Here is a 15,041-nt window from a genome sequence, read left to right as displayed (position 1 = left end):
TCCAGGCCTGCCTGTACTTAGCGAGACCCTGCCTCAATCAGTAATGTTTATATATATATTTATAGTATATATGTATATATATATAAATACATATATTTATATGGGAAAAAAATGTGCCTTAATGGAGGATCCACTACGGGAACCACCTCCCTTCCCTCTCAAGGCCACTCCCAGCTCTAAAGATCCGTTCTCCTAGGGCCCCAAAGGACAGGCTTCAGACATACAGATGTGCTCAGGGCCAGGCTAGCTTGATTCAGGCCTTTCTGCAATGTCCTTCAGACTCTAGAAACGCTCCAGGTGCTAGGACTGGTCTTCGGTGGGCAGTGACACACCAGGCTGGCTTTTTGTGTCCCAACCTGTTCCTTTCCCACCGATGTGGATCCCATGGCAATTGCTAATCCAACCCTAATTGTCTCTGTGACATGAGTTTGAAATACAGAAAGGTCTGAATCTAGATAACATCGTTATAAATTCAAATACTTTCCAATTCTTTGCTTTCAACAAAATTGAAGGTTTATATTGAATTGTCAGATATTATTGAATAAAATTTTTAATGATAAATGTGTTTTTAACAGACAATTCAGAAAAGAACCAAAAGAGGGTTTATGTATATAAACCCTATCTTACTTGTTTACCTAGTGAACAAGTTTCCTCTGCATTTGTTTTTCAAAATGGAAAGAAAAACAGGTATGAAACTGTTACTAAATCTTATCATTACAATGAAAAAAAAAGGTGATATTCCACCACAAACATAGCAATTAATTTGGGGGAAAATCCCCCTTTAAGAGATGTAGTTCAAATAAAATTTTAGTTTTTATAAAAATTTGAATGTATGTTATTTTGAACAACTGTACAAATAGTAAGTGTAGCCCTTATAGTCTCATTAAAGTTACAAAAATTTTTACATCTCAATTTATGTACATATTTGTTACAAACATATACTGGGAGGGAATTAATAATGGACTTTGAAGCATAAAAAGAAATTACATGTAGGATAAAACTGGGAGGGGAAATACATTGGAATTATGAGAAGAGTTTGGAAAGCTGTTAAAGAGTAGTTTGTTCTTGTATTTTTAAAAATAGAAGATGGTTGTTCTCAAATATTGCAATGTATCAATACACATATTGCAATGTATCAATACACCCTTTACAACTTCATTTATTTATTTATTTATTTATGTGCTTCCTGTGCGGGTGCTTTACTACTCAAACCAGACCCCAGCACTTTTTGCTTTAGTTATTTTTCAGATATGGTCTCATGTTTTTGCCTGGAGCAAGTCTTGGACCATGATTCTTCCTCCTATGGCTTCCAGCCTAGTTGGGATCACAAGCACCATGCCCAGCTTATAGATTGAGATGGAGTCCCGATAACTTTTTATCTCAGTTGTTCTCAAATCATGATCCTCTCCATTTCCACCTGCTGAGTAGCTGGGCCTTTTCAACTATTTAAATTTATCCATGAAATATTTCAAATGTCAACTTAAAAATGTGGAAGGGGAATGTACATTTTCAAAATTCCTTTAGGGAGTTTTAGAGCAAAAAAGATTGTGACAGAAGACCAGTGATCAGACACATTGGGGCCAATAGCCTTTTTTAGCTGACTGGTTGACTAGACATGTTCTTAAGCTAGACAGTCTGGGTTAAAATTATGTTTTCCATTTCCCATTGCGTTGGGCATGACTTTTGGAAGTGCACTTGTTTACACAACCTAAACACACTGCTCTGGTAAATTTCTTAGTCACTCTACTACTGATCCAGTATCTCTAATATTGGAATAATAATGCTGACCCCTTGGGGTTCTTTTGAGGATTAGATGAACTAATATGTACAGAGCAGTCAGGACGGTACCTCGCAGCATGTGTGCTGTGCAAGTACTAAGTGTTGTCACAGCTCCCCACAGTCATCAAGCCAACACCTCTGCTTCCCCTCATACAGCCTAGGCTCTAGGGGCTCCTGGGCCCCGCTGAGCAATCTCAGGCCTGCAATAGGCTGGATATGGTAGAGGGGGAGCCCATACCCAGTTCCTTTCAAGAAGGGCTTGGAGAAGCCCTTGGAGAAGGTACAGCACAGTATGTACCTCATCACCATCAAAGTTACATACCCAGCCCAACATGAAATATCCAGACTTTATTAGCTGTGTGCCACTCCCTGCTCTCAAGGTACCAAGTTGTCAGGGAACTACCAGAGGTGGATGGGCTGAGGGCATGTCTACCATAGAAGACACTCCACTTCCAGCCATGTTGGAGGCTGGTGATGGGAGGTCTGATCAACACTGGGCCTTAGTGCTGGGCATTGAGGCAGCAGATGGTTCTGAGCTGAAGCGATCACACAGAGCCCCAAGCATGACTTTCACAAGGAAGATCAGCAGTTTCTCCTTCACTCACCCCTCCTTCCTGAGCTCCTCCACTTTCTGCCAGGCTTACTGTCTACTAGATCCTGAGCCTCCTCAGTGGGGCCATCCTGGGTCACCTGGGATAGCAGTTTTAGTTACTCCACAATGATTTTCAAAAGCCCATCTTGGGAGGCTGTATGCTTCCCCCAAGATCTTTAGCTCTCACCCCACCCACCTTCAACTTCAACCCTCTTGTGGTGGCTTTTATGTGGGACTCCAGTGGTCCTAACTCCTTGTGAAGCCAGGATCTGAGCCATGTCTCTGGAACTCCAGGTGCTTGGGAACAGAGCCAAGGTGTTCAGGGAGGGAGGAGAAGCGGGGACCAAAGAAGAGTCCTTGTACCTCCAGGGGACAGAGAGATGAGGCTAGGGGTGACAGGAGCCTCTCAGGCTGCTCCTGTTCTGAGGATGGAGTCAGACTTTTGTCCATTGCCATAGCCAGGTGAGGCATCCTAGGGGAGGAATTCCTGTGCTTCGGTACACACTTATCCAAGCCACCATAGTTTCCAGTCTGGGAGAGGCAAGAAGAAGGTAGTGACCCATGTGCGAGCTCCCTGCCCCCCCACCTCACCTCCACCCCAGCCACAGTAGGAGTTGTCTACCCCCACCTCAGTGATGGGAACTGGCAAGAGCTCTACCTGCTCTTCCCACACCTCAGGGTCTTGTGCCTTTGTCCCAGCTGTGGGGTCTGTGATCACAATCAGATTGCCCTGTCAGGGTGACTCAAATCATAAAGAGGACAGTAGAAGCCACAGCTGTTACAGGGCCACAGAGGATCTGGGCCTGATGCCATATTGAGACCAAGTTTGGGTTGGGGAAGAAAAGCAACAGCCATCAGGGAAGGCCCTAGGGATCCCCTCACCTCTCACCTGGGCAGGGGGAAGATGGCTCGGGAGCAGTCTGGGCCCTGAACTCCGAGTTTCAGAGACCGAAGGAAACAAGGCCAGGTCACCAGAGGCAGGGGCTTCTAGAATGTAGCTGGTGTGGCCCTTCAGCATAGGCTGCTGAAGCAGTTGCAGGATTCGGCTGAGGTCTGAGGACATGCGGGACTCCAGCCTGCCAGACAGAGCCCTATGGTCAGGGTCAGGGTTCTGAGACCAGGTCAGGTCCTAAGGGCAGTTCTCAGTTTTGTAACCAAATGGTATTCATGTTGAGTGAAATGACAGCCTGGGCCTACCTACCTGAAGCTGATTCTCCCCGTCTCTGATAACGCTGGTGACCAGGCGTGAAGCACACAGCATTCAGTCTTAATGAGGCTATTCTAATGGTGCCCATTTTGTGAAACAGCAAACCGAGGCTCAGAGCTGTTAAGTAGCCCTTACTCTAGCTGGTAAGTTACATAGCCATAATTTGATTCCAGGGCTGTCCTGCCCCTAAGCCCTCACTCTACCATTGTAGTCCTGTCATCCACAGGTCATACCCCTTTCCAATGCCCCATGAAATTTGTTTCTGCACACAGATGTGTCCCTTCCCCAAGAATCTTCTTTGGAACATTCCAGGGTTTGCTCGGGGAAGCCATCTAAAGAATTGTGCTTAGTAACATACAGATGGGGAAACTTGCACTAAATAGGCCTGTCCTAAAACCCACTCAGCACCCAGCGATACCCCTAATTCACCAGGAGGGGGTGCCCACACCCAGCCCGTTGCTGGGCTGGCCCTTTGCAGCTGCCCAGTCTTGCCAGCGGGATACTCACCTGTTCATCTGGGCCTGGAGCTGCTCTAATCTACAGCTTAGATCCCTGGGCCAGCAATCTGGGTCTCGCCGCAGGTTTTGGGGGTTTGGGGGTATCTGCTGCAGCAACTCAGGCCAGAGGCCAGATGCATCTGAAATGCTCAGGGAAGGGGCTGCACCTGCAGAGGGAAAGGGTCATCTCTGCTCTGGTTCCACAGCCCTGTCAGAGTCAGTGCTCTCCCCCTACATGCCATAGGAACACAGTGTGGGGAGTGGCTCTCCTTACCTGGTTGCCCTGGAGCACGAGGTCCTGCCCTGTGGAGGTCTGGCTTCCAGGACCCAGGAGGCTGTGACCCTGGAAGGGGAGCTGGAGCACCAGCTTAAAAGAGGGCTTCCAGAGTGGGGATTTCTAGCCCCAGTCTCATTGCCCAGCAGCTTAGGGGCCCCCTAGTGCTTTGGTGTGGAACCCCAGGAGCCTGACAATCCCCACTGGGAATAGCACCCAGCAGCCAGGGAGCCCTCCCTTTCTGAGTCAGAGAACACAGGCCATCAGGACTGGGAGACGGGGAGGAAGGAGGACAATGGCCTCTATCCTTGAGGCCAGGGAGGGAGATGCTGGGAAGGCCTCTCCCAAGGGTAGGCAGCATGGAGAGAACTTGAGAGGAGCAGGGTCTGGCTGTGCTCACCTGACTGGCTGTCACTGAGGAAGAAGCCTTGGTGATTTTCGCTGCCTGGGGCCTGTCGGGGTGATGACTGAAGACCCCCATCTGCCTTGTAGGGAACAAGAGCAGTAACAGGGACCAAAGCTAGGACAGGGTGTCTTTATTCCTCCCTATCCCCACTTCTCCTCTGTGGCCCTTGTAACAATCAGGTGAGAAAGTACTGACTGGCTACACCAGTGAGGCTCTGGACAGCTTCCTATAGGCAGGTGAACAGAGGCTTGGAAACAACAATCTTACACTGCGTTACTTATGTGGAGGCCCCCACCAAGGTCTTGGGAGAGGCTGCCATGAGCAGTAAGACTTGGGAGGTGAAGGCAGAGGAGCTACTCCTCCAGCACCCCCTTTCTTGAATTCTCTAGTGCTCCCACTATCAGTGTGGACCAGTGGGGAGTCTCCTCTAGGGAGATGGTCTGGAACCCCCAATCCAATCCAGAGGTGCCATCAGCTGCATCCTTGGCCACATACATTCCCTCCATCTTAAGATTTGGAGGCATCTTGGGTTGCAGTTGACCCAGGCCATGGAAACCACAACCTTCCTGCCCTGGTGCCCAGCAATTGGGCATTTGTGCCACTGGTGGCTAAGTCATGAAGTCAGGTTTCTTACTGAATGTCTCCTGTGCAGATCAGGTGGGGAGGGGAGAGCAGCAGAGGGAACAGCATGGGGAGGGCCATCTACAACAAGAAAATCCACCTCAGTACCATCTTCTAGAAGCTGGGTACCATTCTGGGCCATCAGAGACTTTAGGAGACTGAGGGGCGGGGGAGGGGGGACAGGGCAGGGAGGTGCTAAGGCTCAGAACCCTGCATTAGCCACTACACCCCCGGTAGGCAATCCTCCTTCTCACCACTAGCTGATTACAGACCTCAAACAGTCCCTCAGGACACCCCCAGAACCTGTAGCACCTGCTCTACTCCTTGGTAAGCAGGAGCACCCCAGAAATTGGGTCTCTCATAACGTCCTTATGACTTCAGTGGCTCTTTATTTCTCCTGAGTTACTATAATCTTCTGCATTGAATGATAAACTTGAAAGAGGGAGAACTTTATCACTTCTTTACACCCTTATGCCTGGCACCATGAGCCTTCTGGACGCCAGACACCCTCATTTTCAGTTTGGTGCACTGTGGTGGGAAAGCCTGGGTTTTGGAGTTGGATGAATGTGCATTCATATTTTGGATGTGCCAAAGATGTATGGCTTTGACCAATTTATTTATCCTCTCTGATCCTCAGTTTCCTCATCTGAAAAATGGGGATAAGGCCAACATGCAAGGACAGGACTAAATAAGATAGTGTAGTGATGAGCACTGCTCATCAAATGACAGCCATCATTGTAGTCAGTATTACATTGGCCATGGTAGGCTCAGAAATCCTGGCAAAGGATGCAGGATGGGTTGAAAGGAAGAATAGTAGTCAGGTGAGTCCTTTAGGTCAGGCAGGTCAAGCCCTTAGCCAGCTGCCTCGGTGTTACCAGTCAGTCTGAGAATTGCCCCCAACCCTGGCCCACAAACCCAGACTCACGTCCCGTAGGTTGAAGGTGACCTCCAGCTTACTCCAGAAGCTGCCCGCAAAGGAAGGATACATGTCCAACACCTCCAGCAGGTCTGCTCGTTGAATCTTGTGCAGGTCGCAGTAGGTCAGGGCCCGCACATCTGCACTGGACTTGCCTGGCCGTGCATGGAGGCTGACAGGCTCCCCAAAGATGTCATTCTTCCCTGCCAGCCAAGAGGGGTGGTAGTTCCTCCAGAGTCTGGCTCCAGAATCCCTTCTGAGGAGCCTCCCCGAGGGTCCCTTGATCATGACCTTCCCCCCACTTCATAGATCTTGCTGAGCTGGGGACTGGTGCTTAGGATCAAAATATGGGGACAGAGCTAGATGTGCTAGCTGTCCAGTGAAGGGGTGCCTTTCTCCTGTCTGCTTAGCTCCATAGAAACCTCCTCAGAGCTGCTCCTGCCCTTAGTGTGTGTGTTCTCTTCTGTCTCCAGGCCCCTCAGAACCACCCTCCATAAGAATCTCCCTTCCTTCTGTCCATGCTCTTCAGAACTGCCCCTACTCCTGCCAGGGAACAGCAGGCAGTAAGAGACACTAAAGGCTCCCTTCCCAAACTCCTCCTGCTCTCTTCAACCTGTTAGTGCTGCAGAGCATGTACAAGGAACCCAGGACCAGGAATTCCCAGCTCCTCCAGGTTGGCCTGGGATTTCTGTTTCTTTGTCTTCCCACTCTTCATTGTGGCCCTGGCAGGGGAAGTCACTCCTCCTCTCTGGCCCCTAGTGTCTTCATTTCTAAAGTGGGTTTAACCGTATCTCTCTTGCTTACTCCACTGGGCGTTCAGAGAAGCAGATGAAGTAATGCTCAAGAAAGTATGGAGACCCTGGGCTCAATACTCAGTATGGAGAGAAAGAGGGGAGAGTGGGGAAGAGAGGAGGAGGGAAAGAGGAACATGGGGTGGGGAAGAGAGAGTAGAAAGAGAGAGAGAGAGAGAGAGAGAGAGAGAGCGAGCAAGCTTCCTAAAGCAAGAGACACTAGACTAGGTCAGCACACTACATTAGGAGAGACAGAGGCCACAGGGTGGACATTCAGGGTAGGTGGCAAGGGTAACTGGGACCTCTCTGTGCTAGATGTTGTGCTGGTCACAGGATATAAATATGAATACCTCTGACAAGGAGGCTCAAATTTGCCAGCTCCACAAGACAGGCAGATAAGTAGCCAACAAGTTTACAGAATAAACTGTAAAGCCTTAGAACAGAAGGGAACCAAGAGCTGAGGGGCCATGGAGGAGGAGGAGTGGTTGGGGCTGGAAGGAGGGGGCTTACAGAGGAAGCATGTGCCCAGCACTGCACAGTCAGGGACAGTGGGCAGAGAGGCCAGCCCAGGGGTGCCACAGACCATGATTGTTTTGACTCCTCCTCTTCCCCAAGAAAGTCCATCCCACCCCCTCTACCCCAGCCTGGGAACACAACAGAAGAGTCACTATTGGTTTAGCACAGTCAGAGGATGGGCAGAGGCTGGACATGTCCCACCAAGAGAATAGGATTGACAGAGGAGGGGACTGAGAACTAGAGAAGGGACTTGTCAGAGTCACACGTGAAGTCTTGAAGCTTGATGTCTGGGCAATGTGACAATTCACTGATTTTCTCGTAGATGAAGGACAGTAATCTAATATTTATTTCTACTCAGGATAAGATGAGAGGGTTTCATGTCTCTAACTGAAACTTAAATTGAATTAGCTTCTTAATTATTAAGAATAATCATCTCTCCCATGTGGGTGGCATTTGTAAGGCTGGGAGTGGGGGAAAGTCTCACAGAGAAGCCTATGAGATCCTTGATCCTAACCTTGAAGAATGTCTGGGGTCTGCCAGACAGGTGCAGGGTGGGCACTGGAAGCAGAGTGGAAGCATGTGTAAAAGCCTCTGTGTGTGTGTGTGTGTGTGTGTGTGTGTGTGTGTGTGTAACAGAGATGACAGATTTAGAGAATGAGAAGTAGTTGTGTGGCTGGAAGATGAAATACTAGGGGGAAGGTGGCAAGACTCAAGGTGACCAAGTTGGGTAGAACTGTGCATGCCACATGCAGGGGTTTACATTTGCTCTACTAGCCATGGGGAATCAATGAAGGAGTGAGCAGAAAAGCAGTATGTACAGACGTGTATCTCACTACTGGCAGAAGGTGAAGTATGGGAGCAAGGAGCTGACCCAGGTGAGGGTGTAAGGTGAGAAGAGAGCAGAGCACCAGCACCCGGTAAAACCAACTGGTAGCAGGCTAGGGGGACAGAAGTGGGCAGAGAGGTTGTCATGAGATCAGGGGAAAACATGGCTGAAGGTGGAGTTGTGACTCAGGAAGTCACAGGGAAGGCAAGAAAGATGAGAATCCAGGAGTGGATCCTGTGATACTCAGAGAGGTAAAGTGACAGCAGGTAACTGGCAGAGGATGCTTGAGACCCAGGTGCGTTCCTCTGCCTAGTGCTCACTGCCTTACTCCAGAGTATCCAGGAATTCCTGCAGCTGCACTGAATGAGGCTCTACCCAAGAGAGGCCCTTGGCTTACCACCCTGAACTTCCCAACAGCAGAAAAAGATAGGAAAGCATGTGCTTGGGTTTCTGAGCCAGATAAGCAGCCCTGGAATCCTTGTTTGGCCATTGACTAGCATGACTCCTCTAAGCCTCAACTTCTTGGCAAAGGGTTGTTTTAAGGATTCTGTGAGCTGGGTATAAAGTCTCCAAAACAAACCTGCTTCTATCTCAGCACGACTGGTCAGTAAAAGGTGCCACCATTCTCATTAGGGAGAAGGTGGTCCAGGTGGTGTATCTCCAAGCCTCAATCTTCCATCACCAGCCTGGTTCAACCCACTTTACCCACCTAGAATGGCCACAACCACATCATCGCGTAAGATCTCTATGGAGCCGCGGGAGATAAAGTAGAGTGTGGAGAGCACGTCGCCCAGATGCACCAATGTGTCCCCGGGCGGCGCGTGCGTGGTCTTGAACTTGACTGCCAGCGCACGCAGGCAGCCATCACTGGCGCCGTGGAAGGCGGGACAGTTCTGCAACAGCGCACGGTGCAGGTGCAGGCAGATGTCCGCCTGCAGGCACTCCGGAAAGCCCTTCAGCACCTGCGGGGAGGAGGAGGACGCGGGCGGGGTGGGGCTGGTGGCGCCCCGACCCGCAGGGCCTTGACCGCCCCCAGGGTATCAGCCGGAGCTGGTTGCCCGCCTCACCGCGTTCATGTCGATGCCGTTGGTGTAGGACCAGGCGTGCTGGAAGTACTCTTCCAGGCGCTGCCGCAGCGGGTTGGGCACCTGGTGGAAGCGGATGAACTCCTTCACGCGCAGCATCTGCGTGTGGTAGCGCGCAGTACCCGAGTACAGACGCTGGATGATGGCGGACACATTGCCGAAGATGCTGGCGTACATGAGGGCTAGGGGCGCGGGGTGGGGGGGGGGCGGTGAGGGGAGTGAGTTGCGCCTTGGTAGCACCATCATCAGGCCACACTACTCCAGGCCTCCCTCTCCCTGGAATTCCCCTGAAGAGGGACCCGTCTGTCCTGGGAGAAGTCAGAAGTGCCCAGGACAGTGCTCCTCTGTCTTGTACCTCTTGTCATCTTTCCAGGCCCAGAGGCCAAACTCCTTCGAGGAAAGATCTAGGGCAATGGACTTTTCTTTTTTCTTTTCTTTTTTTTTTTTTTTTTTTAGAGTTCAGATTTGTTATCGCTTTCAAGCTGTAAAAATGTAATAAAGGGGAAACTTTTGGTATCTGTTTTCACCTATTTTTTTTCTTGTTTTTGTTTTTTCTGGGCTTTCACATCTTTTAATACTCTAAAAATTACAACTTAACCTATGCGTGAAATTCCACACTGTCTCTCAAGTTCCTAAACAGGTATCTTGGGAGGCAGGCAGCTCCATGCAGGGACTGAGAACAACACGGCCTTGGAGCTAGCCACTGGGCTGGCTTTTTTGCTCTGGAAGTGGGTTCCTAAGAGAAGGAAATGGCTTAGAGCTGTGCTGGCAGGGCCGGCTTCATGGATGGGCATGAAGCCTCTGCTAAAAACCTGGCTTTAATTCTCTGCTATCACCAGCTCAAAATTCTTAAAAATTTTTAACAAGGGTTCTATATTTCCAATTTGCACTGGGCATTAAAATGACAATCCTGGCACTTGGCCAGGAGCAAGACTGAATGGGCATTAACTTCTGTGTATAATTGGTATACACATATGCACAAATTCACATGCTACACGCTTAGCATGCATTGTATGATATGTTATGGTAATTTTTCAAAGTAAAACCAGAATTCCCTGGCTAAGACCCCCTAGCACCAAGTTGCACTCACAGCCGATAAGCATGACACAGATGGAGAAGACCTTCTCAGAGTTGGTGTTGGGTGACACATTGCCGAAGCCCACGCTGGTGAGGCTGCTGAAGGTGAAGTACAGAGCTGTGACATACTTGTCCTGCACTGAAGGGCCCGAGGCTGGGTCACTGCCGTTATAGTGCTTGCCAAGTTGTGCACCCAGGCTGTCCAGCCAGCCAATCTTGGGCTCCAGGTAGGGTCGCTCCACATTGCCGATGGCGTACCAGATACAGGCCAGCCAGTGCGCGATGAGTGCAAAGGTGCACATAAGCAGGAAGAGCACCGCTGCCCCATACTCAGAGTAGCGGTCCAGCTTCCGTGCCACACGCACCAGCCGCAGCAGGCGTGCTGTCTTAAGTAATCCAATCAGGGTGGTGGTCTAGGAGGCAGGGAAAGTCCAGGAAACTCGGGTTACATTTGTTCATTTGGACATCATTCTACAAATGCTGAGGGAAGTGCCAGGAACTTGGCAGTGAATTGTAGTGTGGGATCTTCAGGAGCTTTCAGCTGATTGTTAGGAGAGAAGGCCAGAGGGAGCCAGGAGAAAGAGGAGATCAAGTCTGCAGGAGCACATCAGGGGAGGCATCATAGAGGAGGTAACGCATGATTGAGGAGGATGAGGCTAGGTTACCAGGCAGATAGGAGGGAGAGGGAAAGGGCACTCCTGGCACAAGGCAGCATGGGCAGAGGCACAGAGGTGTCAAGTGGCAGGGCTCACGTGGGAAGCCAAGTGTGGTGCTGCAGCCTGAAGTGCACAGAGTGAGCGATGGCTCAGCAATGAGAAATGCCTGAGAAGGTGGACAGGGCTGCTCCTGTGGGGCTCAGGGTCCATAAAGAACTTGGCTTTTATCCCAAAGGCTTTGAGTGCCTTGGAAGGTTTTGAGAGGGAAAGTGACAGGGTCAGGTAAGGGATCTGAAACACCTCTGGCTGCTGTGTGGAGGGACAGAGGCTGAAACAGAGGTCGGGAAGAAGGGCACTCGCTGTAGGCAGAGGCAGCAGGGTGAGAGAAGGGGAGAGGACTTGGGGATGATTTGCTGGGGGTGGAGTAGGATACTGCTGGACAGGTTGGGGTGAAAGAGGCAACTGTACCGCAGCCGGAAGAAGGGGTGTGGGGAGGGTTGATGTTGAGATATGGCAAGAAGACACAGTGGGAATAAGAGCTATGAGAAGACCATGAGAACGCCCTCACATCACCCCAGGAAGCAGAGCAGCCATGGAGGAAGGCTTGGGGCAAGAATGGGGTGAGGCTGAATTAGGGGTGCAGCCTGTGGGTCTCCTTTCCAATTCCAGGGTGAGAGTAGTTTAGAAGGCCCAAGGGTACAACTTGTAAGGAGTGGGGAACTTAAGGAATGTCTATCCCAGGGGTCAGAATTGATCCTCTCTCTGGGGGCCTGCTCAGAGAAATGGGGAAAGGGAATGGTCCCTAGGCCTGGGGACACAGTCTCAGCTGGTCTTTCCCCAGGGCTTGGAGATGACAGATGTCTGAGGGCCCCTTTCTATTTCCATCTGCTTTGGCAAAGGTTCCCAGTGTTGAGAACTCTTTGTACCAGGGATGCAAGGCAGGGAGGCCTTGGGGCTGGGGTGTAGGGACAGCCATGTTTCTGGCACGGATGGGGTTTGCTCACCTCATCAGAGCCAGTACGGAAGATAAGGAGGTCGAAGGGGATAGCAGCCACCATGTCAATGAGGAACCAGCCCTTGAAGTAGTGAATGGCAATGCGGCGGGGGTGGCTGACCACCTCGTCGTTGGTGTTGACATAAGTGGTGCGGAAGTTGATGACAATGTCCACAACAAACATGATGTCCACAATGAGGTCCACTACAGTGAGTGGACTGCAGGTATAGCCGCAGGCACCACGCTGCGACTCGTCCTGGTCACTGAGCAGGAAGGCAGCTGAGTAGGGTGTGAAGACGGCTGTGTAGATGACCAGCAGTAGGATGAGCCAGTCCCACACAGCCTTGAAGGGGCTGTAGTGCAGGATGGTCCCCCGGTGGATGCGAGGTGCCTGCAGCTTGTACTCTGGCAGCACGTCTGCACCCAGGGACAGGACCTGGGGTGGGAGCCATGGGCAGTCAGTGGGGACAGCCACTGCTGGTGAGACAGGTCTTGGGATGAAGGCCGAGGAATGGAGCCATGAGAAGGGGTGGGTGACAAAGGCCATGACAGGCAGAGGGGACAAAGGAAAAGCATATAAAGAAGCAAGTTCCTAATGGGACAGATAGGTGAGGAGGAAGTATAGACAGAGGAGTTGCTACATGAGAAAACGGATGCAGCTCTGTCCCATGATGACCTTAGGTTTGAAGCTTAGAAACAGGCTATCCTGGAGGGAGAGCAAGCCCAGATTCATCTATGGGTATGTTCTGGAGAAGAGCCTGGATTAAGAAGGTAGCTTGGTGGCCCATTCCTCTCTGGTGGGCTTGGGAGGCCTCCAAGTTTGGGGTTCCTCATAGGAGCAGGTTACTCCCAGAACAGACTCTTCATCACTGAGGGCCAAGCTTCCCACAGAAAGAACTAAATTTAGGGTGGGATTAGCCCATATGGATCCTTGACTGGTCCCGGGTACCAGGGATCCCTAGCTACTTCACACACAAATCATTATACTCAGCAGAGCCTTTCCCCTTTGCCCTCGGCTCAGCCGGGTCTGTCAGTCTTCACAGACAACTCTCCAATCTACAAGCCCCCATCATGGCAGCCAACACTGGAAGCACTAACCTAAGAGGCCTCAAGTGACTTTTCTCAGGGACAAGCCTGCCTGACCTCAGAGGGCCCATCACTGCAGCCTGGGCTCCCTGCTTCCCCAAGGCCCTTGTGCTCAGTGAGTGGCTGAGTTACTTATGTCCTCCACCCTGGTTCCAGAACTGACTGTGCTTCACATAAAAAGAAGCAGGGAGCTGGGCACTGGTGGCTCACACCTGTAATCCTATTTACTCAGGAGGCAGAGATTAGGAGGATCGTGGTTTGAAGCCAGCCTGGCAAATAGTTCCGTGAGACCTATCTTGAAAAAACTCATCACAGAAAAGGGCTATGGAGATGCTCAAGGTGTACTACCTGAGTTCAAATCCCAGTACTGTAGCAACCCTGCCCCCACCTCTGCCTGGCATGCAGGATGCTACTATGTGCTTGTTGAGTGGGGAGTGACTGTCACCTGAAAGGCAAAGTGTAGGAGCAGGGCTGGGGAACTCTCACCATCCCTCCTTCTTCTCCTCTCTGCATGGTCCTGACTCATCCCCTCTGTTCCTTTCCTTCCCCGTGACTGGCAGATCCTTAGGCAGGTGGTGGCCTGCCTGTCCCTCTCTCCCATTGTCCAGCTCTCAGGATCTGGGCCTCAGGGCAAGGCCTTCAAGTCTAAAGAATGAGACTCATGGGGTCTGGGCCTCAGCCTCTAGGGGGTTGGATAAGCCAGTATCACTCTGATAGCCAAAGCCCCAGAAGAGATGAGGCCCAGGACTAGGAGGGAACCCTGGAGGCCTGGCACAGCCCCACCCTCCCTGCCCTGAAAGCTCGCACCTGGGTGACCTTCTCAGTGACGTTCTGCGTCCGCTCTACCACTTTATGAGGAGCAATGATCTCGATTTCTGTGGTGGAGCCAGAGCGATGCTTCTCCAGGTTGAACTCCACGAAGTTGAGCGTGAATTGCGGAATCTGGCTGACGGTCCTGTACTTACCCCTGCCAGGGCCAGGCCCCTGTCCGCCTGGCCTGCCATGAGAGCCCTCTGAAACCAGGGCCAGGGTCAGAGCAGCCAGGGCCAAGGCTCCAACAGGTGTCCCCAACTTGTCCCTGCTGCCGCCACCCACAGCCCGCCTCACTCACCGGAACCCAGGAAGCTGTGGGACAGCAGGCGCTGGGTCAGGCTGCGGCTGCTGCTCTTGGCCAAGAGCTGGGCCAGGTCCTCAAAGTTGAGGATGAACATGATTACAGCTCCGTCCTCATTCTTCACAGGCACCACATCCACCACGCAGCGGAAGCTGGAGGCTGCAAACACCATTAGCAGGGTGGTCACTGAAGGGATCCCCTCTGGAAGTGACCTAGCTAGGGAGGGGCTGAGTGAAGGTCAAGTTAAGGGCATCTACTGGAGAGAAGAGGCATGGACAGTGATCAGAACTACTGGGCAGAGGGTGGGTGAGTCTACGCAGCAGATGCCCTGCCCACAGGGCAGAGGTGGGGAGAGCAGCTAAGCTGCTCACTAGGAAATAATGTAACATCAGGTCCAAGTCCACGCTTAGCTCTCAGCTCAGAGTTTAGCACCGAGGTTTACTTCTGCTGTAATTAAAGTTGAGCAGATGGGGTGGATTATATGGGGAGGCAAGGTGGGGCATTCCACTCCCATAGCTCTGGCTGGCCCTGGGCTCAGCTCCCAGCTTCCATATTGCCATTCCATAAAGATGCCTGCTTCCCCAATGCTGGAAGGAACTTGTTG

The 15,041-nt window shown here is 51.3% G+C and overlaps 1 protein-coding gene across 1 annotated transcript; it reads right to left on the bottom strand.

The window, feature by feature from the left end:
- Positions 1-906: 906 nt before the first annotated feature.
- Positions 907-14,575, bottom strand: Kcnh6 (potassium voltage-gated channel subfamily H member 6). Its single transcript, XM_074045388.1, has 12 exons — positions 14,435-14,575; positions 14,131-14,336; positions 12,248-12,673; positions 10,601-11,000; positions 9,493-9,692; positions 9,135-9,387; positions 6,302-6,495; positions 4,750-4,834; positions 4,350-4,430; positions 4,086-4,242; positions 3,261-3,447; positions 907-2,902 (listed from the first exon to the last, which is right to left on the bottom strand). The coding sequence occupies exons 1-12, from the start codon at positions 14,532-14,534 to the stop codon at positions 2,618-2,620; spliced, it is 2,574 nt and encodes an 857-aa protein (XP_073901489.1). The 5' UTR covers positions 14,535-14,575; the 3' UTR covers positions 907-2,617.
- Positions 14,576-15,041: the final 466 nt, after the last annotated feature.

This window comes from Castor canadensis, chromosome 11 (genome assembly GCF_047511655.1).
Source record: "Castor canadensis chromosome 11, mCasCan1.hap1v2, whole genome shotgun sequence".
NCBI classification, from domain to species: domain Eukaryota; kingdom Metazoa; phylum Chordata; class Mammalia; order Rodentia; family Castoridae; genus Castor; species Castor canadensis.
The sequence above is the reverse complement of the archived record's forward strand: the minus strand, read 5'-3'. Positions and strand labels throughout refer to the sequence as shown.

Bases quoted from the DNA above. Each gene is read 5' to 3' on its own strand.
- Kcnh6 (XM_074045388.1), bottom strand. From the start codon at position 14,534: ATGTTCATCCTCAACTTTGAGGACCTGGCCCAGCTCTTGGCCAAGAGC. The intron at 12,674-14,130 runs GTGCGAGCTTTC...CTCCCACCCCAG, and splicing joins TCACTGAGAAGGTCACCCAG to GTCCTGTCCCTGGGTGCAGA. The intron at 4,431-4,749 runs GTGAGCACAGCC...CTGGTGCTCCAG, and splicing joins CCTCAGTGACAGCCAGTCAG to CTCCCCTTCCAGGGTCACAG.